General features: G+C 34.6%; 1 protein-coding gene across 4 annotated transcripts in view; it reads left to right on the forward strand.

The window, feature by feature from the left end:
• Nucleotides 1-24,460, forward strand: part of VPS13C (vacuolar protein sorting 13 homolog C) — a 170,478-nt gene that overhangs the window by 95,899 nt on the left and 50,119 nt on the right. For all 4 annotated transcript variants that reach the window (XM_036440083.2, XM_036440086.2, XM_036440069.2 and 1 more), the window contains 14 exons: nt 1,386-1,489; nt 1,878-2,045; nt 3,175-3,479; nt 5,007-5,154; nt 10,299-10,449; nt 10,807-10,916; nt 11,821-11,990; nt 13,289-13,536; nt 14,718-14,947; nt 16,534-16,626; nt 19,520-19,885; nt 20,392-20,478; nt 23,437-23,592; nt 23,761-24,025. In XM_036440083.2, the coding sequence (XP_036295976.1) occupies nt 1,386-1,489; nt 1,878-2,045; nt 3,175-3,479; nt 5,007-5,154; nt 10,299-10,449; nt 10,807-10,916; nt 11,821-11,990; nt 13,289-13,536; nt 14,718-14,947; nt 16,534-16,626; nt 19,520-19,885; nt 20,392-20,478; nt 23,437-23,592; nt 23,761-24,025 (2,601 nt within the window). The remainder of the gene's footprint in view (nt 1-1,385; nt 1,490-1,877; nt 2,046-3,174; nt 3,480-5,006; nt 5,155-10,298; nt 10,450-10,806; nt 10,917-11,820; nt 11,991-13,288; nt 13,537-14,717; nt 14,948-16,533; nt 16,627-19,519; nt 19,886-20,391; nt 20,479-23,436; nt 23,593-23,760; nt 24,026-24,460) is intronic.

Below are 24,460 nucleotides of genomic sequence, written 5' to 3' on the forward strand. Positions count from 1 at the left end.
AAGACTCATGCAAACTTTTAAGAGTGGTACTTCAAAATGTTAGAAGTAAATTTGTTATGATTCATGGCTGACATGACACATTTCCATGTATTTTAAAACTCAGGATAAGTCTAAGGCTTAACCTCCTATGTTCTGTTTGCATTTTCAGAATAATATAACTTTATACTGTGAGTATGCGTTATGATAATATCTCACTGGGCAAACAATAAATATGTCATTATCCTTATTGTTGTATTTTGTGCTTACGTAGCATCAAGAGTAGACATTTTATTTTATTTTATTTTATTTTTTATATATTTTATTGATTTTTTACAGAGAGGAAGAGAGAGGGATAGAGAGTTAGAAACATCTATGAGAGAGAATCATCGATCAGCTGCCTCTTGCACATCCCCCACTGGGGATGTGCCCACAACCAAGGTACATGCCCTTGACCGGAATCGAACCTGGGACCTTTCAGGCTGATGCTCTACCACTGAGCCAAACCGGTTTCGGCAAGAGTAGACATTTTGAAAAGACATTTTGTAACCTTTACCCACCATCAGCTTGATATAAGGATGAGTTCAGATTATTCCGTGGGTCTGAAGCCAACTCACTAAGGTTCAGTTTTGACTCTAACACTTACTGACTGACCTTGAGAAAATTAATTAACCTTTCTATGCCGAAGTTCCAATTTCTATAAAATGGAGGTAATTATTCATGGCATTGTTGTGAGGATTAAGTTTACACACTTACATATATTTAGAAAAGTGCCTGGTACAACATAAGCATTTAAAAAAGGTTAAAAATCTGTTTCGTTAAACAAATATTTTATTATCTGTGTTACGGTTGGTATGGTTTATGGTTTGGCTGATTACTTGATTTTAGCTTCAGGCATTCTTTCTGTACAGAGGAGCTGTTTCAGAAATCATTATGCCTTTAGAAATTATGACAAAAATCTTACAAGATTGCATTTTAGATATAGTTTATGATAGAAAGAATAGGACTTATTCATCAACTTATACTTATTTATGCTTAGTTATGAGATAGTTTTCATAATGTAATGTTTATGAAATGGCTATTTAACAAACATTATGTGTCTTTCTAAATGACTACTTCTAATCTTGCCAACACACAGAATTTTTTGTGTTTGGAGACCTGTAATTAATTTTCCTTGTTTTTTTTTTGTTTTTTTTTTACATTTCCACTTTTATTTATGACTTAACTGTAGCACTTAAAGATAAATCTTCCTTGGTATCTCATACATAGAGGTTGACACTTTCAGTATGTCTAACAGTAAGGAATTTTTATTAATTTTTTATCTTTGTAGTATAGTATTGAACTTAAGTACCACTTAGTTGGTACACTTGGATTAAGAGAAAAGTTTGTAAATGTAATGTTTCCCATAGGAATGGATGCCTCCATTTCTGTGAAGCCAAAGCAAACTGACATGTTTGCCAGACTTCAGGATATCATTGTTACCAATGTAGATTTGATGTCCATTCACAAAAAGGTAATTAAAAAAGAGTTTCTATATTGAAATTTATTTTTACCTTTGGTTTTGAGATGCCTTTATCTATTTGTTCTGTGTATACGTAGCATCTGCCATGTGTTAGGTACTTGTTAGAGACTAGTCAGGAATGTAGTCATAGCCTGCTTTCACAGTGTGTGTGGGCTAAGTGATTTGTAAAAGTTTTTTTCTGACCAATTAAGTGCTTGATCTCTACATTCATAAAATAATTTTTATAGATATAGGAAAAATCATTGTCAAATATGTTTTTAATAATTTGTTGAAAGTTTATTTAATGGTGCTTCTTTACATATCACAGATTCTGAAATGATGTAACTTACTTAGAATATAGATATTTTGATGTAGTAACCAGTTAATTTAATACTTTTAGGCTGTCTCTATTTTGGGAGATGAAGTCTTTAGGTTCCAAATGACTCTTTATCCAGAGGCCACAGAAGGAAAGGCCTATGCCGACATGTCTAAAGTAGATGGCAAACTTAGTCTCAAAGTGGGCTGTATTCAAATTGTTTATGTTCATAAATTCTTCATGACTCTTCTGGTAAGTTTATTTTTAATTTTTTTTTTCACTGAAGCCCAAATATCTTTGCCTATGTATCTGAACCTAGATAGTCAAAATTTTTACTAAAAGTGTTGTGTGTAAACACCCAAATGCTGAATAGAACATTATAGTTAAAGAAATCATCTACATGAGGATAACCAAATGATTTTTTGTTATCATTGTTTTGAACATGTAAACTATTATGCTTTAACATTTTCATAGTTATATATTTAAAAAGATTTAGGGCTTTTGGTCTTATTTGTCTTATGAAATACCCTTAAAGTTATTGAGGTAAAATAATTTTTTAAGGAAATTAGTCGGCATTTGAAGGACTAATATTGGAACTTACAGCTTTCGATTATAATTGCGATCAATAAGGCCATAAAATTCTTTTGTAAAAGTTATTTATTTCTATGTAAGTATTGTGGGCTAAATCTACCTATGCCTCTTACCAGGGCTAAAATTCAAAGCTTGGATTTGAATAAGGAAAGAATGATCTTTCCTTTATTGGGAGAATAGTTGTATTTAGTTAAAATTGAGGTAAAATCCATCTTACTCTAAATAAAGAAGTTTTGATTCTTATTAATAATAGCAAGATTGTATACATTTAAGCATCTTCTGTCTGAGTATACCAGTACTTTAAAAAATCTTTAGAAATAAGCTGATAAAACCATAGTTTCTAAGAATAATTTTACTCATGTGACCTAGAAAAATAGATTTGAACCTAATTTGGGGAAAGTAAAGTGCTCTCCTCCATTCTTCATTTAAATTTGAATTTAAAATGACTAACATTCATGGATAAAAAGGAGTTTAAAAAAATTGTTACTTGAAACCTGTCTGACTTTGTAAAACAATGTCATCCCAATAAATTCAATAAAAAATTATTACCAAAATTTGTCAAAAGAACCAAATATTCTGAAATATATAAAATGAAAGTTAAAGGACTCTTCTTCCCTAGAAGTAATTATTATTAATATTTAGGAGTATATCTTCCTAGATTTTACTCTCTCCATAAACACAATAATAACATCTCTTATTTAATTTTTTAAAAGTAAATAGTTTCTAAAGTTTTTCCTTTTTAAATAAATGTTGTTTTTGGGGAACTCTAAATATCGCTCTCTTTCAACAGAACTTCCTCAATAATTTCCAAACTGCCAAAGAAGCTTTGAGCGCAGCCACAGTACAGGCTGCAGAAAGAGCTGCTTCCAGCATGAAAGACTTGGCTCAGAAGAGTTTCCGCCTTTTGATGGATATCAATTTGAAAGCACCAGTTATTATCATTCCTCAGTCTTCAGTATCACCTAATGCTGTGATAGCTGATCTGGGTTTAATCAGAGTGGAAAACAAATTTAGCTTAGTTACTATGGAACATTATTCTCTTCCTCCAGTTATTGACAAAATGAACATTCAACTCACTCAGTTGAAACTCTCCAGGTATAAATATAGAATCAAATTGTATGTTAGTATAAATAGAATTTCAGAGACTCCTTCCAGGGGTAAAATACTCTAATGATTTGTGGTTCTACTTATTTTTTCTAATTATGAAACCTTGACTATCGGTATTTGATCAGTGGTTAGTAGCAGAGTATGTATGTTATAGTACAGTATCTGCATTTTGTTTTACTAAATTTATGATATGATTTTTTTTAATTCTATAAACATTTCCTGTTATAAATTACAATTTACCTAATAATAATTTAGGTTTATTTTTCTCCCAATGTAGATGGGAGAAAGCTGCTTAAAATGTAATAAAATTTAATATTTATTTCTTATTTCTAAACCATATCACATTTGGGAATTATCTCTGAGGTTTATAAAGGATTATCCTATCTAGTAAAATAAAAATATGCAAATTGACTGTCACTTCAACACACAAGATGGCTGCCCCCATGTGGTCAAAGATGACTGCCCCCATGTGGACACAAGATGGCTGCCACAAGATGGCCATCAGGGAGGGACCAGGCCTACAAGGAAGGGCAGTTGGGGGCGATCAAGCCTGAAGGGGAGGGCAGTTAGGGGTAACCAGGGCGGCAGAAGAGGGAAGTTGGGGGTGACCGGGCCTGCAGGAAAGGGCAATTGGGGGGACCCAGGCCTGCAGGGTAGGGCAGTTAGGGGTGACCAGACCTGAAGAGGATGGTAGTTAGGGGCAAACAGGCTGGCAGTGGTGCAGTTAAGCATCAATCAGGCTGGCAGGGGAGTGGTTAGGGGATGATCAGGCTGGCAGGCAAAAGTGGTTAGGGGCAATCAGGAAGGCAGGCAGGTGAGCAGTTGGGAGACAGCAGTCCTGGATTATGAAAGGAATCTGGATCGGGACTAAACGGGCAGTTAGACATCCCTTGAAGGTCCCAGATTGCAAAGGGTGCAGGCTGGGCTGAGGGACATCTCACCCCCTGTGCATGAATTTCATGCACCAGGCCTCCTGTTGAATATAAATTAGAAAGGGTTGGCTCTATTAAATGACAAGAGTACTTACTTGATTGTACAAATGGTTGTTGGTAGACAAATTAGAAATTACTGCTACCATATGTTTGCTTAACTTATGGGTTTGATGATTTTCCCCCCTTTAATTTGGAGAAGTACCAACAATTTGAAGTACCAAAACTAAGGGCTAAATAGACTGCCATTTTCTTTGTCCTCCATGTTTGAGAAGGATGTAACATTTATTTTAAAGACATTGTCATTATTAAATAGTTCTTGTGAATATAGTCAGTAGTGTAATAATCATACTTCATGAAATTTGTGTCTTTGAAATCAGCATAAGCTTTGTTTTAGAGAACTCTGCATGTAAACTTGATTTACTTTGATTCGACTGATCTGTGAAAAGAAGTTTGTCCTAAAAGAATTCTGATAGCAGCCCTTATTATTTAGGAAAATGCTGTATGGAAACTTAAATAATATGATAGTCTTAATTTTAAAATATAAATTTTAAAAATATAAAATAGATTCTTGCTTATCTTCCAGAACTATCTTGGAGGCTGGTTTGCCACAATATGACATTGAAATTTTAAAACCAGTCAACATGCTTTTGTCTGTACAGCGAAATTTAGCGGCAACATGGTATGTGCAAATTCCAGGGATGGAGATAAAAGGAAAATTGAAACCTATGCAGGTAAGTGTGTGTGTATGAAAATTGCCCTGGCCAGTGCCCTGGATTGTGTATCTCAATGGTTAAAGCATCACACCTTGAATCAGAGGGTCGAGAGTTTGATCCTAGTCAAGCACAAGTACCTGGGTTGCAGATTTGCTCCCTGCTCCTGGTTTGGAAGTCTGTGGGAGGCAATCAGTTGATGTGTTGTTTATCTCACATTGATGTTTCTCTCTCTCCTCCTCCCTCCTGTCTTTCACTCTCTGAAAAACAATGGAAAAAATATCCTCAGGTGAGGATTAACAAAAAGGAAAAAAAAAGAAAAAGGAAAAAAAAAGAAAAAAAGAAAATTGCCCTGGCTGGGTGGCTTAGTATGTTGGAGTGTCATCCCATACACCAAAAGAAAGGTTGTGGGTTCAATCCCTTTTTGGGTTGCAAAAGGAAGGCAACCGATCAGTGTTTATCTCTTACATTGATGTTTTTCTCTTTCTCTTTCCTTCTCCCTTCCTCTCTCTTAAATCAATAGAAAAACATATCTTCTGGTTATGCTTAATACTAGAGGCCCGGTGTATGAAATTTGTGCATGGGGGTTGTTCCTCAGTCCAGTCTGCTCCCTCTTCAATCTGGACCTCCTCAAAGGATGTCCTACTGCTGGTTTACAGAGATCAGGCCTAAACAGGCAGTTGGACATCCCTCCCATAATCCGGGACTGCTGGTTCCAGCCGCTCACCTGCCTGACTGATGGCCCCTAACCACTCTGCCTGACGGCCTGCTTGCCCCCAACTGCCCCCTGCTGCTGGCCTACTCGCCCCAAAATGCCCCCCTGCCAGCCTGGTCACCCCCGACTCCCCCCCTGCTGGCATGCTTGCCCCCAAATGCCCCCTTGCTGGCCTGTTCACTCCAAACTGGCTCCCTCCCTTGCTGTCCAGATCACCTCCAACTGACCCCCCTACTGACGGCCTGCTCGCCTGCAACTGGCCCCTCTGCTGGTCTGCTTACCCCCAATGGCCCTGCCGTTCCATTTTGGCCGGATCACCCCCCTCCCCTGGCAACCCAAGATCCTAGCCCCTTCTCTCTCTCTCTCTCTCTCTCTCTCTCTCTCTCTCTCTCTCTCTCTCTCTCTCTTCTCAGCACCTTCTTGAGCAGAGGCTAGGGCCAGCTGGAAGCAAGTATCTAGGATTTATTTATCTTATATAATTGAAACTTTGTACCCTTGAGCAGAGGCCAGGGCCAGCCAGGAAGCTTGGCTTCCTCCATGGGAGGGGGCAACTCAAGCCTCCTGCTTGCTCCAGCTCTGTGGCTGGCCTCCATCTTGGTTGGGCTAATTTGCATACTTGCTCCTGATTGGCTGGTGGGCATGGCTTGGCGTAGCAGGATGGTTAATTTGCATGTTTCTCTTTTATTAGTGTAGACGTATATGTATTGATAGACAGCCTTTTATCATTGATCATAGTGCAGCTCTAGTGCACATCACAAGTGATTATACCTTAAAAGGGATACTTTAACTCCAAATGAAGTCGTTCTAGTTTCCTACACTTTTCTTTATTTTATTTTAGTCAAATATTTGGTAAAGCCAGTAAGAAGGCTGAGATAAAACCTGTTGGAGTTCACTGATAATATTATTAGTAATTTTGGAAAATTCGAATACAGTTTTAAGGCAGTTAAATTTTAAGAGTATAAAGTGATATTTAGATATTATATTCAAAGCACGTTAATAGTATTTTTATAAAATTACTCTTAATGATAAAAGTGGTCATTTAAAGTAAGTGAATGTGTTTATTTGATAAGCATGTAAATACAGCAGTTTTTCTTAAAGGGTAGTTCGAATATCATGTATAGGCTCATAGGGGAGGATGATACTGGTTGAAGATGGTCATACAAGTGTAGGTATCTTATGATTCTTGTGTGCCTGTGTGTGAAATAGTTGAAGTCCAACAGTAGGGGACAAGGTACTGGAGAGAGTAATTAAACAAGAGTGTGTGAAAAACAAATAAAAATTGAGTAATTTAGTGATTTTTGATACCTGTGATTATTTCAAAGTTAGTTCTAAGATAAAATAGAAAGGGTCAAAGGAGCTGAGTTCCACTAGGGAAGAAGTTAAAATTGAAATTTGTTGTAGGAATGTCCTTGTGAATAGTTTGAGCAGAAACATTATATGAGGAACAGTGTCTGTTTAGGGTAGAGAGTTCTCTTTTACAGAATATGGGACAACTCTTAATTTCTCCCTTACTTTTAAGACATTAGATCTTAGGACTATTATTTGTCCCATTTCCCTTTCTTTGAAAGAATGAAGTCAAATAAAATCTAAATGTCTCTATCAATTGGAGGATGTGGACCAAATTATGACATAGTCATACAATATAAAATAGATAATGTGAAGGAGCTAGAACTGTACAAAGCAAAATAGATATATCTTAAATGTAAAAATGAAAAAAAATGAGTTGCAGAGTGATAGTGCATTTCTATATCATTTCAAAATTTAAAACAAGCAAGCTAATGGACAGTGCTGTATATTGTTTATAGTGGTAAGTGTAAGAAAGCATGTGTGGAAAGAATAATTCTCTAATTCAGGATATTGTTTTTCTTTGAGGAGGAGAAGGGAATTAAGGACTCAGAGAAGTAAACATGGGGCTTCAACCATAACCATAACGGGGAAAAAGATCTGAATCAAATATAAGAATTTATTAAGATTTGACTCAGGTACATACTCTGGGGAGGATTATAGTATTCTCTGTGTTTTTCCTTTATGTTTTATGTATTTCAAAAGAAGACAAGAAAGTATCACCAGTTAAGCATCTAACGATGGTTATTACTTTAAAAAAAAGTGCAGCCTAGTGAGTATGGTCTCCATTGCCTAGAAATGGGAATACTGGGTCAAATGGGAGTTCCATTTTTAACTTTTTGAGGAAACTCCATACTGTTTTCCACAGTGGCTGTACCAGTCTGCATTCTTAACAGCCATGCACGAGGATTCTTTTTCTCCACATCCTCATCAGCACTTGTCTTTTGTTGATGATAGCTATTCTGAAGGTGTGAGATGGTATCTTGTTTTGATTTGCATCTCTCTGAATGATTAGTTAATTTTTCATATATCTCTTGGCCTTCCGTATGTCCTCTTTCAAAAAGTTTCTATTTAAATCCTTTGCCCATATTTTGAGTAGATTGTTTATCTTCATTTTGTTAAGTTGTATGAGTTCTCTGTAAATTTTGGAGATTAAACCCTTATCTGAAATAGCTTTGGCAAATATGTTCTCCCATGCAGTGCAAATCACTGTACTATTGTCTGTATCCATGAGTCTTCTTTTTTTTCTTTTTGCTTATCCCTTTAATACCTTGCTGTTTTGATTATTATAATTTGATTATTATAAAGTTAGAAAGTGTGGCTTTGTTTTTCTCTCTCAGGATTGCCTTAGCTATTCTGGGTCTTTTGTGGTTCTATATAAATCTGATATTTTTTGTTATATTTCTTTAAAAATATCATTGGGATTTTGAAGGAGATTGCATTAAATCTTTATATTGCTTTCAGTAATATGGACCTTTTAACTATGTTTATTTTTTCCAATCCATTAATATGGAATATCTTTCTATTGCATTGTGTCTTTTTCAATCTCTTTCAATAATGTTTTGTAGTTTACAGTATAAAAGTCATTCAAATCTTTTATTAAGTTTATTCCTAGGTATTTTATTTTTGTTGCAATTGCAAAAGGAATTGTTTTTTTTTTTTTCATTTTCCTGAAATTTTATTATTACTATATTGTAATGGATTGGGTTATTGTACATTGACTTTATATCCTGTAATGTTACTGTATTCTTTTTTTATTGTTTTAAATAGTTTTTTGGTTGGGTCTTTAGGGTTTTCTAAGTAAAAAATCATGTCATCTGCACAAAGTGACAATTTTACTTCTTCATTCACAACTTGGATTTCTTTTATTTTTTTCTCATACCTGATTGCTCTTGTTAGGTCTTCCAGAACTACGTTTAATAACAGTGGTGAGAATGGGCATCCTTGTCTTGAAAAGCTTTCAGTTTTTCACCACTGACTATCATATTAGCTGAGGGCTTGTCATATATGGCCTGTATTATGTTGAAATACTTTAAATGTAAATTGACTAAAAAGGCACAGAATAGCCGATTGGATCAAAAAACAAAACCCAACCATGTGCTATATTCAGGAGACACCTCTAAGCTGATAAGGCAAATACAGATTTAAAATGAAAGGGTGGAAAACCATTCTTTAAGTAAATGGCATCCATAGAAAAGTGGTATGGCCATACTTATATGTAACAAAATAGATTTCAAGATAAAAAAAGGTAAGAAGAACCCTGGCTGGTGTGGCTCAGTTGGATGGGCATTATCCTGTTCACCAAAGTGTTGCTGAGTTGATTCCCAGTCAGGACATGTGCGAGGGTAGTGGGCTCGGTCCCATGTGGGGGCTGTGCGGGAAGCAGCTAATAGATGTTTCCATCAATGCTTCTCTCTCTTTCCCTCTCTCTTTCTCCCTCTCTTGAAAAATCAATAAAAAACCTTAAAAAATTAGGTAGCAAGAGACAAAAGTGGCCATTTTATAATGATAAAGGGCACTACATCAAAAAGACGTAACACTTCTCAATATATGTATCTAGTCAGGGAGCACCGAAATGTGTAAAGCAACTACTAACAGAACTAAAGGGAGAAAATGACGAAAATACAATCACAACAGGGGACCTAAATACCCCACTGACAACTATAGATAGGTCATTCAAACAGAAAATCAATAAAGAAATATCAGCCTTCAATGACACATTAGACCAAATGGACCTAATTGATATTTACAGAGCCTTTCATCCCAGAACACCACATTCTACATTCTTCTCTAGTGCACATGGAATATTCTCAAAGATAGACCATATGTTGGGACACAAAACTAGTCTCAACAAATTTAAGATAATTAAAACTATATCAAGTGTATTCTCTGACTGCAGTGATTCAAAATTTGAAATTAATTGCAAAAAGGAAGCAAAAAAAAAAAAAAATCCCACAAATACTATGTGGAGAATAAGCTAACTTTGTTTTTAAAAGTTAGGTGAACAGTCAGTTAATTTGAGGAACCATAAATTAAGACATAGGTATGATATTCTGCATTTTTTAAAATTAATTTATATTTTTAACAACTTATTTTTGGTTTTTAGGTTGCTCTCAGTGAAGATGATTTAACAGTTTTAATGAAAATTTTGCTGGAAAATCTTGGAGAAGCTTCTTCACAGCCAAGCTCTACACAATCTACCCAAGAGGCTGTAAGAGTAAGAAAAGATATTTTGAGTGGACCTGACCACCTCAAAGGTAAAATTGAAGATTTTTTATTTGATTATGGATAAAAATGAGCATTAATGCCATATTTATATTTAGTGCTTTTTCTTAGTTGTCCAGCATAATATGGTATGAACTGATTCAGTATTGTATTATTTACTGTGGAAAAGCTCCCAGGGGAAGGAGGTATGTATGCTCAGTGTCTGCTGTGCTGAATATATATGGAACAAATCATTGGCATTTTTATTGTCTCGTAATATGATTTACATAATAGTAGAAAATATGATATAAATTTAGGATAATAAATTATCCTTACTTTTAAAATATAACTGAAATCATACACCTACCTAAAAGTTTTTTTAATTTTCATATTTATGTTTGAACCATCAGAACAAGATTTAGCGGCCTCACAGCTTTCAGTGGATCAGAGTGTCACTTTGCAATTTGACTTTCACTTTGAATCTCTTTCTATTGTTCTTTATAATAATGATATCAACCAGGTATGTACTAACTTTCTGTATTTAGAAATAAATCTTCAGCTCTTTATTGAATTTGGAATATTGGCATTTTTTGATATGTTTATTCATAAAAATTAATATGTCTGTGAAATTCTGTTTTGATTACAGAACATATATTGGTCTTGCTCTCTTAACTTTGTTGGTGTTGTTAATACTACTAGGCAAAGGCAATTTTTAAATTTTGTTCTACGTAATATTAGCACTAAAACACTTAAATCCATTACTAATAGAAGAATCTTACACTAATGAGGAACTAATTATATGCACAGTTTTATTATATAGCTTAATAATAAGTATATATAACTATTTAAGGAGAATAACTTAGTAGTGGCTTTGGAACTTTAAGGGAATATTTTTTAAATTTATGATTATTTATGATATATAAGCATTAGCTATGTTTTCATTAAAAAAAATTTATATGTATTAGTTCTGTGTTCCAGATACTCATTAATGAATTGAAGAACCAAGGTCCAATGCATAATTATTTGAACTAAATAATGTATCAGTGGTGTTTTAGAAAGCTATTTTTTTTTTTATTATGTAGTGTCTTTTTAAAAAAAAAATCTTTATTGTTAGGATCTTTTTTTTTATTGATCTTACATGTACTTATTATAGTTTCTCTATTAAATAGAATATTTGCCATAAAAAAAAAAAATCTTTATTGTTGAAAATATTACAAATGTCTTCTTTGTTTTTTTTCTCATTGACTTCCTCTACCCTGTCTAATCCCACTCTGTTTCTGAGACACTGTTAGGTCCCACCTTCTTCATGAATTTTTAAAATTTGTGATATTGATTTGCCTTTAATTTCTTAGTTAAAAATATATTTACAAGTAATTACATAATATTTAAAGTTAATTGATTCTTTTGCTTGAAATATACTACAGGAGTCCAAACTTTCGTTTCATAATGACAGTTTCCGGCTTGGTGAACTCAGACTACATTTTATGGCTTCCTCAGGGAAGATGTTTAAGGATGGCTCTATGAATGTGGGCATTAAACTTAAGACATGTACCCTTGATGATCTTAGAGAAGGCATTGAGAGAGCAACATCAAGGTTTGTCGTTTCCGAATTTGCTGTACATTGTTAAGGTTGACATTACACCTGTCATTTGCTACCAGGCATTGATTGCTAGGCTTGGGATGATCAAAAGAGGTCTTTGGTCATACTGCAATTTGAAGAGTATTAAGAAGTGCTGACATCAAATTCATTTGCTTTAAGGTTTGAATTAAAGGCAAGTTTAATAATAACTTGGAGTATTCTCAGAAGCAGAAATCAAGAGAATATAAGAATTTTAATAGTTAAATCCACATGGGGTGGCCCATTGGTAATGTATTTTTCTAAGTTGTTACCAGTAGGCAGAATCTTTTTTTAAAAGCCTTAAAATTATATATAAACTTTTTTTTGGTCTTATTTATTTTGTCTATAAACAGTTCTGTGAAATTTCTCAAAGTTTTAATAGAAGTGGAATTCCTAGTATTTTCATATTATCAACACATTTCTGAAAGAATAACTTATATTAGCCTGCTATAGAGTGAGGAATGTATACCTTTAAATAGACTAATGATATTTTTATTTCTTTCCCAAATGATGAGACAATATTTTTGTCCTTAAATTTTTTTTAAAATGAAACAACAACAAAAAACTGTGCTGCTATCTAAACTCAGATTCATATTGGATACTTCTGAACCCTTGTTTTTCTAAGAGATGAGTAAATGAGAACATAATACTGCCATGCATCCAGCTTTTTGTTTTCACATTTCATATTTGAGGTGGCTGTCCACAGCTGCCTACCCAATGGTGATTAAAGCATATAATCTTTTTGGTAGTCTGTTCTTTCCAGCACATGTCCTGTGTGGGAATTATCACTGCAGTCAATTGATGAACACTGGCTGATTTGAATTATATTGAATACGTTTGGACTCAACTTGTATAGGATGATTTTTGGAGATAAGGAGGAGGTTTTATTTTGGTAAATAATCTAAAGAGGTGCCCTTTAAATTTTGTGGGACCACTATAATGTCTTTAGCTAATTCTTGAAATTCCTCCCAACAGTGATTGTTTTTCTAGTATTGCATTATAATGATAAAATATCCTGAAATTGCCCAATAATTTGAATTTGAATCTTGCTGTAGAGATAAGGAGACCATGTTTTGAATGCTCATTAGCTAATTAGACTCTAGTTAATAGAGGTCTATTTTATGTTCAGATGAGAAAGAAAGATTAAGATATATATATATATGTATATGAAATATATAAGGTATGTATATATATATATCTATATACATTTAAGAAATTTTTCATTTTTTTAATTCATCTAACAGAAACAAAATAATGAATGTATATTTTTTCAGAATGATTGATAGGAAGAACAACCAAGATAACAACAGTTCTATGATTGATATAAGTTACAAACAAGGCAAAGATGGAAGAAGTCATCTTGATGCTGTTCTTGACAAGTTGTATGTATGTGCCAGTGTGGAATTTCTGATGACTGTGGCAGATTTCTTTATCAAAGCTATGCCTCAGAGTTCAGAAAATACGGCAAAAGAAGTACAGATTCCACTGCGACAGACTACAGCAAAACTCAAGATAGAAAAAGGTTAGCAGAGCTTCTGTCACAGATGACAGCTTGTATATTTTAACAAAAATTACAAGTAGGCAAAAAGAGAAGTGGAAACTAAGAATGTAAAATTATTCTTTAAATTTAAACATTTTATAGAAAAATTTTAGTAAACATAGATTTTTAAGAAGAGGTAGAGTATAAAAAAAGAGGTAGAATATCTATCTATCTGTCTGTCTATCTATCTATCTATTATTAGGAGCCAGGAAACTATTGCTCCCAACTCTGCATTACATTTCTTTACTCATTCAGAAATAGAGTGAGTGAGTTAATCTGTGTCTGTGGTTCCCCTCCTTATAGAAGGGAACTTTTTATTCAAAGAAAATATTTGGAAGAATTATAGTATATTGAAGAGCAAATTGTACGTATGAAAGCAGAAGGTAGGGTATTGGAAGACAGCATGATGCCCCTGGACATCACCTTAGACTCCTTCAACTTAGTGGAATGCTTTCAAATGTCTAGTCTGTGTACACTGAAGTCACTTCCTGCTGTATTAATTCTTTATTCCGGCATTAACAATACATCAGTCATTCCTATGTTAAGTTATAATTGTCTGAGGTCAGATATTTTTCTCTCTAATGTAAAACCAGTAATATTGGAAAATTACCACTTACTGGCAAAGTCAAAATTTTCTTTTTTCATTTATCTTTAGTAAAAGTAATCATATCTAATATCTTTGTGTACATTTAATACATTTATTCTATAGATTGTATGACAGTGTGTACTTTATGGCAAAAAATCAATTAAGTAGATATAATGGTCTATTTTATTATTATCTCTTATCCTCTTTGTGGCATTTCCTTCTCCTGTTTCCCCTCCTTGCCCCTGAAACATAAGCTAATAATACACACTTATGTGTATATACATGTACACACTTTAAGTCTGACATAAATAACTTCAAAACAAGGATATCCCTGTTAGGTCAAAATGGGAAGGGTCTTCTGATGACAGGGATCAGTTTCCATTATCCAGCTCAATTAGCATTTGCTAATGATCATTCATTATTAGTATGTTTCAGTCATTTATTAATATTGTTAACTTTACCATATCCATTAAAGCAGGATATTAGAAACAACTTATAGCATAACTAGATAGCATGTTCTCAAGCAACAAGATTGACTTTACTATAACTTTTCTGGTTCCTATTATTGTTTCTTCAGATGACTCTGCAAGACCAAATATGACTGTAAAGGCCAGGGTCACAGATCCAGAAGTGGTATTTGTTGCCAACCTGACAAAGGCAGATGCTCCTGCTCTGACAGCCTCATTCCAGTGTGACCTCTCTCTATCAACATCCAAACTCGAACAGATGATGGAGGCTTCTGTGAGAGATCTTAAAGTGCTCGCTTGCCCGTTTCTCAGAGAAAAGAGAGGAAAAAGCATTACCACAGTAAGGATTACCATTTATATATATAAAAGCCTAATGTGCAAATTGTCCCTGTAGGAGTTCGACCAGGAGACCTATCACTGGCCATGATGTGCGCTGTTCATCTGAGGGTGGCATGGAATGAAGGAAGGCCCTAGCCGGGAGTAGGCAGCCAGGAAAGGGAGGCCCCAGTTGGCAGCTGGCAGCTGGAGAAGGGAGGCCCTGGCTGTCAGCTCGAAGGCCCCAATTGGCCCTGATTGCCAGCCAGGCCTAGGGAACCATACCAGGCCTCTAGTATATTATAAGCTTAGACTGAAGAATGGCAGAGAAATGGTTAATTTCATAGAATTCTAGAATGTGAGAATTCTGTAGGACTTTAGAGATTATTTACTGACAAACTTGAAGTTTAACAGACTAGAATGTTAAATTCCAAAGATGTTAAATGATTTAGCCATGGCTGCTAGTGACATAACTGGTACTACCTTCTGTCTGGTTTTCTTTTCATTATGCCGTCTTTTGAACTGTACTTGAATTTTAGTACAAATCAATGTGCCTTTTCAGCTGTTTCTTTTTTCACCAAAGTATATCCAATGAATGAATGAGTATTAAAACCTTGAACTTTATAACAAAAAAATTCAGTTGGATTTATATGACCAAACGATGTGTTTTGCTGCATTAAAAGTTATATTCAATTATATTTTCACATTGTTGTTAAAAAATATTATTTAATAAAATTAGCAAACTAATTTTTTTTAAACGCAAATTGATAATTTTATGTTATGTGACTTATTTGTAGTGTTTTAAACTAAAAATATCTGTAGGCTGAGTGACTTTCATAAAGAAATGCAGTGCTAGGCTTAGTCTATACTTCATCATGAAACATTCTTTAGTGCAATCATCTCCTTTTGATATATCACAGAAAGCTCCATTAAATGCTCATCATAATGTTTTTAAAATGAAAGTTTATGTAGTACCAATTCCCCCATTCAATTCAGGTACAAGGTTATTTTATTTATTTTGTTAATGATATATGAGAATATGGGCTTTATGGCTTTAATAAATCGAGATTAGAAATTTATTCTAATAAGGATCTTATTATATTCAAGACTGACCTTTTATTAAGCAATCTGGAAACTATTTACCATAATCTTTTTTAAAAAGGTATTAACAGAAATCGGTCATAAAAATTATAATGACATAATTTCATTTCCTCATGTACCTCTTTGCAAATGTCAGATCTTATCATCATCCTTAGCTCATTTTAATAGATACCTTAAAAGTAGGTTTTACAGTGGGCATCATTTAAAAGATATTTAAGAAAAGTAAACATTTCAATTTTAATAGTAAATGTATATCATTAGTTAAGAATTTGGCATAAAGAAATTAATCATAACTTTTTAATTTAAATTTTTAAATTAAATTCTTTATTGTAAGTTCTTTAACAATGTTCATAGACTTGGATTACTTTAGAAGAGCTCTCACAAGAGCTTCTCAGCCTTTTTGCTTTTAGTTGTAGACTACAATTAAAAATGTCAAGTAAGATCTTCTTGTGTGTTATATATAATAGTTCTATTACTAAGAAAATGTGATTTTCATTTATTTGTCTCTAGGTCTTACAGCCCTGTTCTATATTTATGGAAAAATGTGCATGGATTTCAGGAAAACAAAATATAAATATTGTAGTTGGACAATTTATAATTAAGGTTAGTGCTTATTATGTTATTTTGGTGAAAATTAATTCTTTTTCTAACAATATCTTTTGATGTATCATAACTAGACCATTTTGCTAGTCACATATTTGGCAATTAATAAACATCTCTAACATTAAAATACATTTTTTCGCCTTAGCTGGGTTGCTCAGTTGGTTGGAGCCTCATCCTATGCATACACCAAAAGGTTATAGGTTTGATTCCTGTTCAGGATACATGCCTAGATTTTGTATTCGATCCCTGGTCAGGGTATGTACAGGAGTCACCTGATCAATGTTTCTCTCTCATTTGCTCCCTTCCTCGCTTTAAACATATCCTTAGGTGAGAATTGAAAAAATAAAATACATTTTTCTTTAATGCAATTATTTGTTTCTATTTTCTTTGAAAAAGTACTTTCAAATATCTACAAATGATAAGGATATTTTTATCAATTATATTTTATGTGTGTGTTGGGGAGATTGGGTTTGGAAAGAGAGGAGAGATGGGATAGTAAGAGAAGAGAGGAAATAATAGAAAAATGAGGTTTTTACTTATTTGTAGTGGTTATTTTTTAGGCTTTTTTGTATAATTTGATTGAATACAATAATTATGTGATTAACTTTTATTTGGCTTATGAAATGTTTATAATAACAGATGTATGCTTGAAATACATTTTTAGGTTTTTTTTTTTAATCTCTTACATTTAGAGCAGTGGAAAAGCAATCTCTTCTCCATTGACATTCATATTCTTTAAGTATGACTTTATGACCAGTTATAAATGGAAGATATAGAATAATTTCCTACATCTATTTCTCTCTCTGTCCAAAGGACACAAAATTGAGGTGGCTAATCCCAATTTTGCTAAAACTTAACTATATAGGTAAATAAGCAATAGCAGTTAAACCAGGGCTCAAACAAAAGTTATTTGAATTACCATAAATAACAATGCAGTTTTCTTTTAATATTTTAAAATAATGTATAGTTTAGATTGTATTTTGTTAACAGATTTACTTTTTTAAATGTTTAAGGTAGTAAATGAGGAGAAAACTAAATTTGCATTCACTTTTCTAAGGCACCAAGGGGAATTATCTTTCCATTTCTTTGTGTATCAATTTATTTATTTAGTCAACAAACATTTTTTGAACTCTTACTGTGTGCAAAAAATCTTCTGTACTTGGTCCTTGCCTTCAAAAACTTAATGACATAAGTGAGAAAGCAATAAATCAGTGACTCCAGCTTTCAGTGGTGGAGTAGAGGCATGCACTAGGTGCTGTCCAAGAATAGTCAAGGGTCCTCTGACTCAGGCCAGGACATCTGGAAAGCTGTTTCTTCATGGGGCTACTTGAACTGAGCTTTGAAAATCTGAGGGAGTTTAGATGGAGAGAGATAGGAGCTGTTATACAGAACTGACAATATTCACAAAGTCAGAGGTGTGAAAAAACAAAGCTTTAAGGACCAGGAGATGTGCCCATATGGCTGGAGAGAATGGTGTGATGGAATTGTGGGATTGAGAGCACGAATTATAGGTGACATTAATAAGGTAATGAAAAAAAAAAAAAAAGAATTCAGTGACAGGTAAGTTGGGAGCAGTGCATAAGTAAGCATTGTGAGAATGAACAATAAAAGAATCCATTTAACTTATTTAACCCAGTATGGGGCAAACTTTGGGAAACCAGCCAATTGATTAGTTAGTGCTTTTCAGCCATTTTTATCTCATGGCATACAAACTAATTACTAAACTTCTGCAGCACATAAAAAAAAATATTTTTTGCCAGTCTGACAAAAAATAGGTATAACTTTGGTTTATTCATACTGGATGGCTGTTGTCATTTTCTGTTTGACAATTTAAGGAAAAAGAGGTGAGTACCCCTAACTCAATAGTCAGGTATTGCATGTTTTAAAAATTCATATTTTTATTAATTTCAGAAAGGAAGAGAGAGAGATAGAAACATCAATGATAAGAGAGAATCATTGATCAGCTGCCTCAAGCCTGTAACCCTAGGCATGTGCCCTGACCGGAAATCGAACTGTGACCTTTTGGTTCATAAGTTGCCTGGCACCATGTATAAATCTTGATGAGGATCACACATGTTGGTTTAGTTAATGCCTCTCGTTGAAATGGAAACTTCAATGACACTTTTGCCTTTTCCTCCTTATACATCACTATTTTACTCTGAATTGATCAGTGTAACTAGGTTTTGACAATCTTATATAATAAAGAGGTAATATGCAAATTGACCCTCACACCCTCACACAAGATGGTTGCCCCCATGTGGTCAAAGATGGCCACCCCTATGTGGCCAAAGATGGCCACCAAAAGATGGCCAGCAGGGGAGGGCAGTTAGGGGCAACCAGGCCAGCAGGGGAGGGCAGTTGGGTGTGACAGGCCTGCAGGGGAGGGCATTTGGGGGTAATCCAGATTACCCCCAAATGCCCTGGAAGGGAATCAGTTAGGAGTTGATCAGGCTGGCAGGAGAGTGGTTAGGGGGTGATCAGGTTGGCAGGCAGGCAAACAGTTGGGAGCCAGCAGTCCCAGATTGTGAGAGGGATGTCCAACTGCTGGTTGAGACTCTGGCAGTCAGACATCCCCTGAGGAGTCCCAGATTGGAGAAGGTGTAGGCTGGGCTGAGGGACAGTCCCCCCCCACGTGCACGAATTTTGTGCACTGGGCCTCTAGTTTGATATATAATATTAGTTATTTAATTCCAGAGTAATCTGAGCAGAATTTATTGTCATGAGGTTAATTAATATGACACATGATTTTGTGTGTTCTCTCTTGTTTTCTTTAGTTAAGACTTTAGTATATTTAAATTTTTAATTAGTTTACTTCTAAACTTCTGTGTTTTGTATTAATTCTTCTCATCTGGGAAAGTTTATTCTAAATATTTTTCTGCTTTCTTTTTTAAAGATTTCACCCATAATTCTTAATACTGTGATGACAATCATGGCTGCTTTGTCTCCAAAGACAAAAGAAGATGAAGTCAACGATACATCGAAGGAAACAGGAAATCTTTGGGGTGTCAAATCTATTAGTGATTATAACTCTTGGTTTCTTGGTGTTGATATGGCAACAGAAATAACAGAAAATTTCAAAGATGTTGAACAGCCATTAATAGAGGAAAATTGTGCTGTTGCTGTAGAGTCAGTTCAAGTTACCTTAGAATGTGGACTTGGTCATCAAACTGTACCTTTATTATTGGCGGAGTCAAAATTTTCAGGAAATATAAAAAATTGGACTTCCCTCATGGCTGCTTCAGCTGACATGACACTAGAGGTATGACCACATCATTTAGAATCTCCACAGCCAACTTTTCAAAAGTACCATTACAAAACTAAGATGTTTTGGTTTGTGTATGGCCAAAACAAATTATATATATATATATATATATATATATATATATATATATATATATATATATGTGTGTGTGTGTGTGTGTGTGTGTGTGTGTGTGTGTGTGTGTATCTACATATATATTGTATATATACCATATATATATATATATATATGAATTCTAATGTTTAATCTGTTGATATGTGGTATTATTTACTTGGTTAATATTTTTTAAGGATTCTTTTGCTAAATAATTTGTTTAAAATTTTTTCTGCTTTCTTTTTTAAAGATTTAGAGTAAAGAAAAATGCACCCTCTTTGTTATATTCTTTGTGTCTTTGTTAAAATGGCTTTTGACATCAAATATTAATTACTTAATATTTTTCCCTACTGATTATAGAAATGCAAAGTTAAAGTTGAAAAACTAATTTTAATTCTGTGCCTTTTTAGGTTCACTATTACAACGAAACCCATGCTGTTTGGGAACCACTGATTGAGAGAGTGGAGGGAAAGAGACAATGGAATTTAAAGCTTGATGTAAGGAAACTATAAAATATCTTTGTATAGAATGACACTGTGTATATTTCTGTATATATTTTAATGTAATAATTCTCAAGATGTGATCTAAGATCCTTGAGCCCTATTTGGTAGTCCAAAGGGGCCAAAACTCTTCATAGAAGTATTCAGACGATACACACCATTGTCTTTCTCATTCTTCATGAGTGTACTATGGAGTTTTCCAGAGACAAAGCAGTATTGCAACAGGATGAAAGCAGAGGCAGAAGCGAGAAACCACCTGTCTTTTCTTAGGACAGGTGCTAAAGCAATGTCAGTGTCCCTCTTTTCACTATATAGCTTTTTTAAAATTTAAAACTTCTTTTAATTGTTGAGAGTATTACAGATGTCTCCATTTCCTCCCTTTGCCCCCTCTACCCAGCATCTGCCACCCTCCAGGCCTTCGTCTATCCTATATAATAAAGAGCTAATATGCTAATTAGACTGGACAGCAGAACAACCTTCCAAAACTACCAGTGTGTGGGGGGCAGGGCCCTGAGGCAGTCAGAGCTGTTGAGGGCCGAGCCTCTTGCATGAATTTTGTGCATTGGGCCTCTAGTATAGTTAGTTATTTTCTATTAAAATGTTATTCATGTTAACTTGTAATTGTAATTTTTTAAAAATATATATTTTATTGATTTTTTTTATAGAGGAAGGTAGAGGGGTAGAGAGCTGTAGAAACATCGATGAGAGACATCGATCAGCTGCCTCCTACACACCCCCTACTGGGGATGTGCCTGCAACCAAGGTACATGCCCTTGACCGGAATCGAACCCGGGACCTTTCAGTCTGCAGGCCAACGCTCTATCCACTGAGCCAAACCGGTTTTGGCTGTAATTGTAATTTTTAAATGAATAGTTCCAGTTTTCTTAGTTTTAGTTTCTACACTTGATCTTAGCCAAAAGATAGCCATAGCTTTAGTTTCTAATAGAATACATATTGATAGATATAATCTGCATAACATGAAGTTCTTTGGGATCCTCAGTGATTTGAGAACTTCTATACTAGTTCACAATTCTTTTGTGTTATGGTGCTTCTTGAGAACACTTCAGAAGCCTAGATTTCAAAAGTGCATTTTTCTAGATTAAAAGGAGCATGAACAATATACCCTTAACAAATTTCACAACACACCTTTCTGGCAGTCTGACTGAAGTGTGAGGCACTGAAATGGACTCAACCAATTCTTATTTCATTATTTATTTATTTATATTTTTAATTATTTACTAGAGGCTCAGTGCATGAAATTTGTGCACTCAGGGGTGGGGGAGGCAGTTATCCCTCAGCCTGGCCTGCTCCCTCCCTCTCATAGTCCAGGAGAGACTCCCACCACCGCTGCCACTGAGCTCCCCAGCTGTGAGCCTGGCTTCTGGCTGGGTGGCTCTGCCCCCTGGTGGTCAGTGTCTATTATAGTCACTGGTTGTTCTGCCATTCAATTTGCATATTAGCCTTTTATTATATAGGATTTTTTTCCTTTTTACTAAATTCATTGGGATGACAATGGTTATCAAAATTATACAGGTTTCAGGTGACAATTCCACAACACATCATTTGTACACTGTATTATGTGTTCACCATCCCAAGTCAAGTCTCTATCACCATTTATCCCCCCCATGCCCTCCTCCACCTTCCCATCATCTCCTTCCCCAGCAATTACCACACTATAGTCTGTGTTCATGCTTATGTTTTTATTTTATTTTTATTGAGTTTATTGAAGTGACATTGTTTAACAAAACTATACAGGTTTCAAGTTTATGATACAGTAAAACGTCACCTGCACACTGCTTTGTGTGCTCATAGCCCAAAGTAAAGACTCCTTCTGTCCCCATTTATCTCCCCTCTACCTTATTAAACCTCCCTGATTCCTCTTTACCTCTGGCTATCACCATACTGTTGTCTATATCTATGTGTGATGTCTGTCTATCTGTCTAGTGTAGTTTTTTTTGCTTAATCCCTTCACCTTTTTATTCACCTGTCCTCCCAACATGCCTCCCCTGTTACAGCTGTCAGTCTGTTCTACATATCTGTGCTTCTGTTTCTGTTTTGTTTGTTAAATTATTTTGTTCATTATATTTCAGATATAAGTGAGATCATATGGTGTTTGTCATTCTCTGATGGTTTATTTCACTTAGAATAATATTCTCCAGGTCCATCCATGCTGTTGCCAAAGTTTATTTGCCAAGATCTGAAAACAGCCCAAGTGCCCATCAGTAGATGAGGGAATAAAAAAGCCATGGTACATTTACATAATGTACATTTACATAAATTTTTCAGTTTACTACTTGGCTATAAAAAATAAGGAAGTCGTACCTTTTGCAACAGATTCTTACTTTAAAGACAAGAAGCCACTTAACCTATGTCCTAGTTTCTTCCCAATAAAGTAGAAGTAATATTTATGACCTACTTCTCGCTGGAATACACAGGCTAACAATGTTTTACAAAGTTTTTGAAATGTTATTAGAATGAAAGCTATGATAAAGTCTGATGGCTGGTTGAAAGCTTATCACATTACTTATTTATAGGTGTTACTGGTAAAAAAAAAAATAAAAAAAAAAAAAATAGAAGGAATTCCAGTTATTACCTCCAGCCAAGATCACTTTAAACTTAAGGGTCATCTTAGATTGCTCATCAACAACCAGTTAGTCAGGCAACACTGGGTTATAGCTTGCTCTGGGGAGTGCACACGAGACAAGTATTGTAGCTGGCTTTGAGTGCTTTCATGGCATAGTTCTAAACACTTCTCCGTGCCCTTGAATACACACTAAAAGAAAGAATGCTGATCTGTGCTAAATAAAAGTGAAGCACTGAATATTTTTGAAAATGAGACTTAGGGAGCCTTAATGTAAAGTGATAACTTTAGGAGAATTTAACTCTATTGAGAAGATTTTAATTTTATTATTAATCGACTAGTAACTTAAGCTTGTTATGTTATTTACCTCACAGGTAAAGAAGAATCCAGTGCAGGATAAAAGTTTGATGCCCGGAGATGATTTTATTTATCTTCCTGAGCCACAAACAGCAGTTCATATTTCTTCAGGAGATACAATGAATATTACAATATCCAAAAGTTGTCTTAATGTTTTCAATAATTTAGCAAAAGTATGTTTGGTTCTTTCTTGGAATATTTCAAATGGAATTTTAAATTGAAACATGTATAGATTATTTTTGTTTGTAATCAAAAGTAGTTTCTAAAATGTGTAGTCATAGTATAATTTTTTAAAAAAATTTCATCTTGAAAAATGTTTGTGATGTTGTGTTCCATTTCAGGGTTTTTCAGAAGGCACCGCTTCCACCTTTGACTACTCTTTAAAAGACAAGCCCCCTTTTACAGTAAAAAATGCTTTAGGTGTTCCCACTAAGGTGCAGCCCAATCATAATCTCAGAGTAATGGGCTCCTCTGAGAAAAATGATATTTATGATGTTGATGCTGGTCAGAATTTGGAATTGGAATATGCCAGCAGGGAACCTTCAAGTCAAGGGAAACTTTCTATATTGAGCCGTCAAGAAAGCTCCTTCTTCACCCTGACCTTTGGTATGCTATATTTATTTGTCTTATTTATATTTTATAACTTTATTTTTTATTGTTGACACTTACAGATATCCCCATTCCCTGGCTTCCCTCCCCCATCCCAGCTTTGCCCACTTCCACCCAACCCTCACCCCCTCTTCCTTCAGGCCATCACACACTGCTGTCTGTGCCCAGGGTTTGTGCATATGTGTTCTTTGGGTAACCCTTTCACCTTATTTCCTCCAGTCTCCCCGCCCCTCCTGCCCCCACCCTCTCCCTTCTAAAAGCTGTCAGTCTGTTCCATCTCTCCATGCCTCTGGTTTTATTTTGTTCATGTTTGTTTTGTTCATTAGATTCCACATATAAGTGAGATCATATATTAAGGTCATCTTTGGGATTATTGGTGTAGGGTTATTTTTGACAGAATATGGAAAAAAATATTTTATTGAAGATGCCTTT

The sequence above is a fragment of the Pipistrellus kuhlii genome, unplaced genomic scaffold (genome assembly GCF_014108245.1).
Source record: "Pipistrellus kuhlii isolate mPipKuh1 unplaced genomic scaffold, mPipKuh1.p scaffold_m20_p_1, whole genome shotgun sequence".
Taxonomy (NCBI): Eukaryota; Metazoa; Chordata; class Mammalia; order Chiroptera; family Vespertilionidae; genus Pipistrellus; species Pipistrellus kuhlii.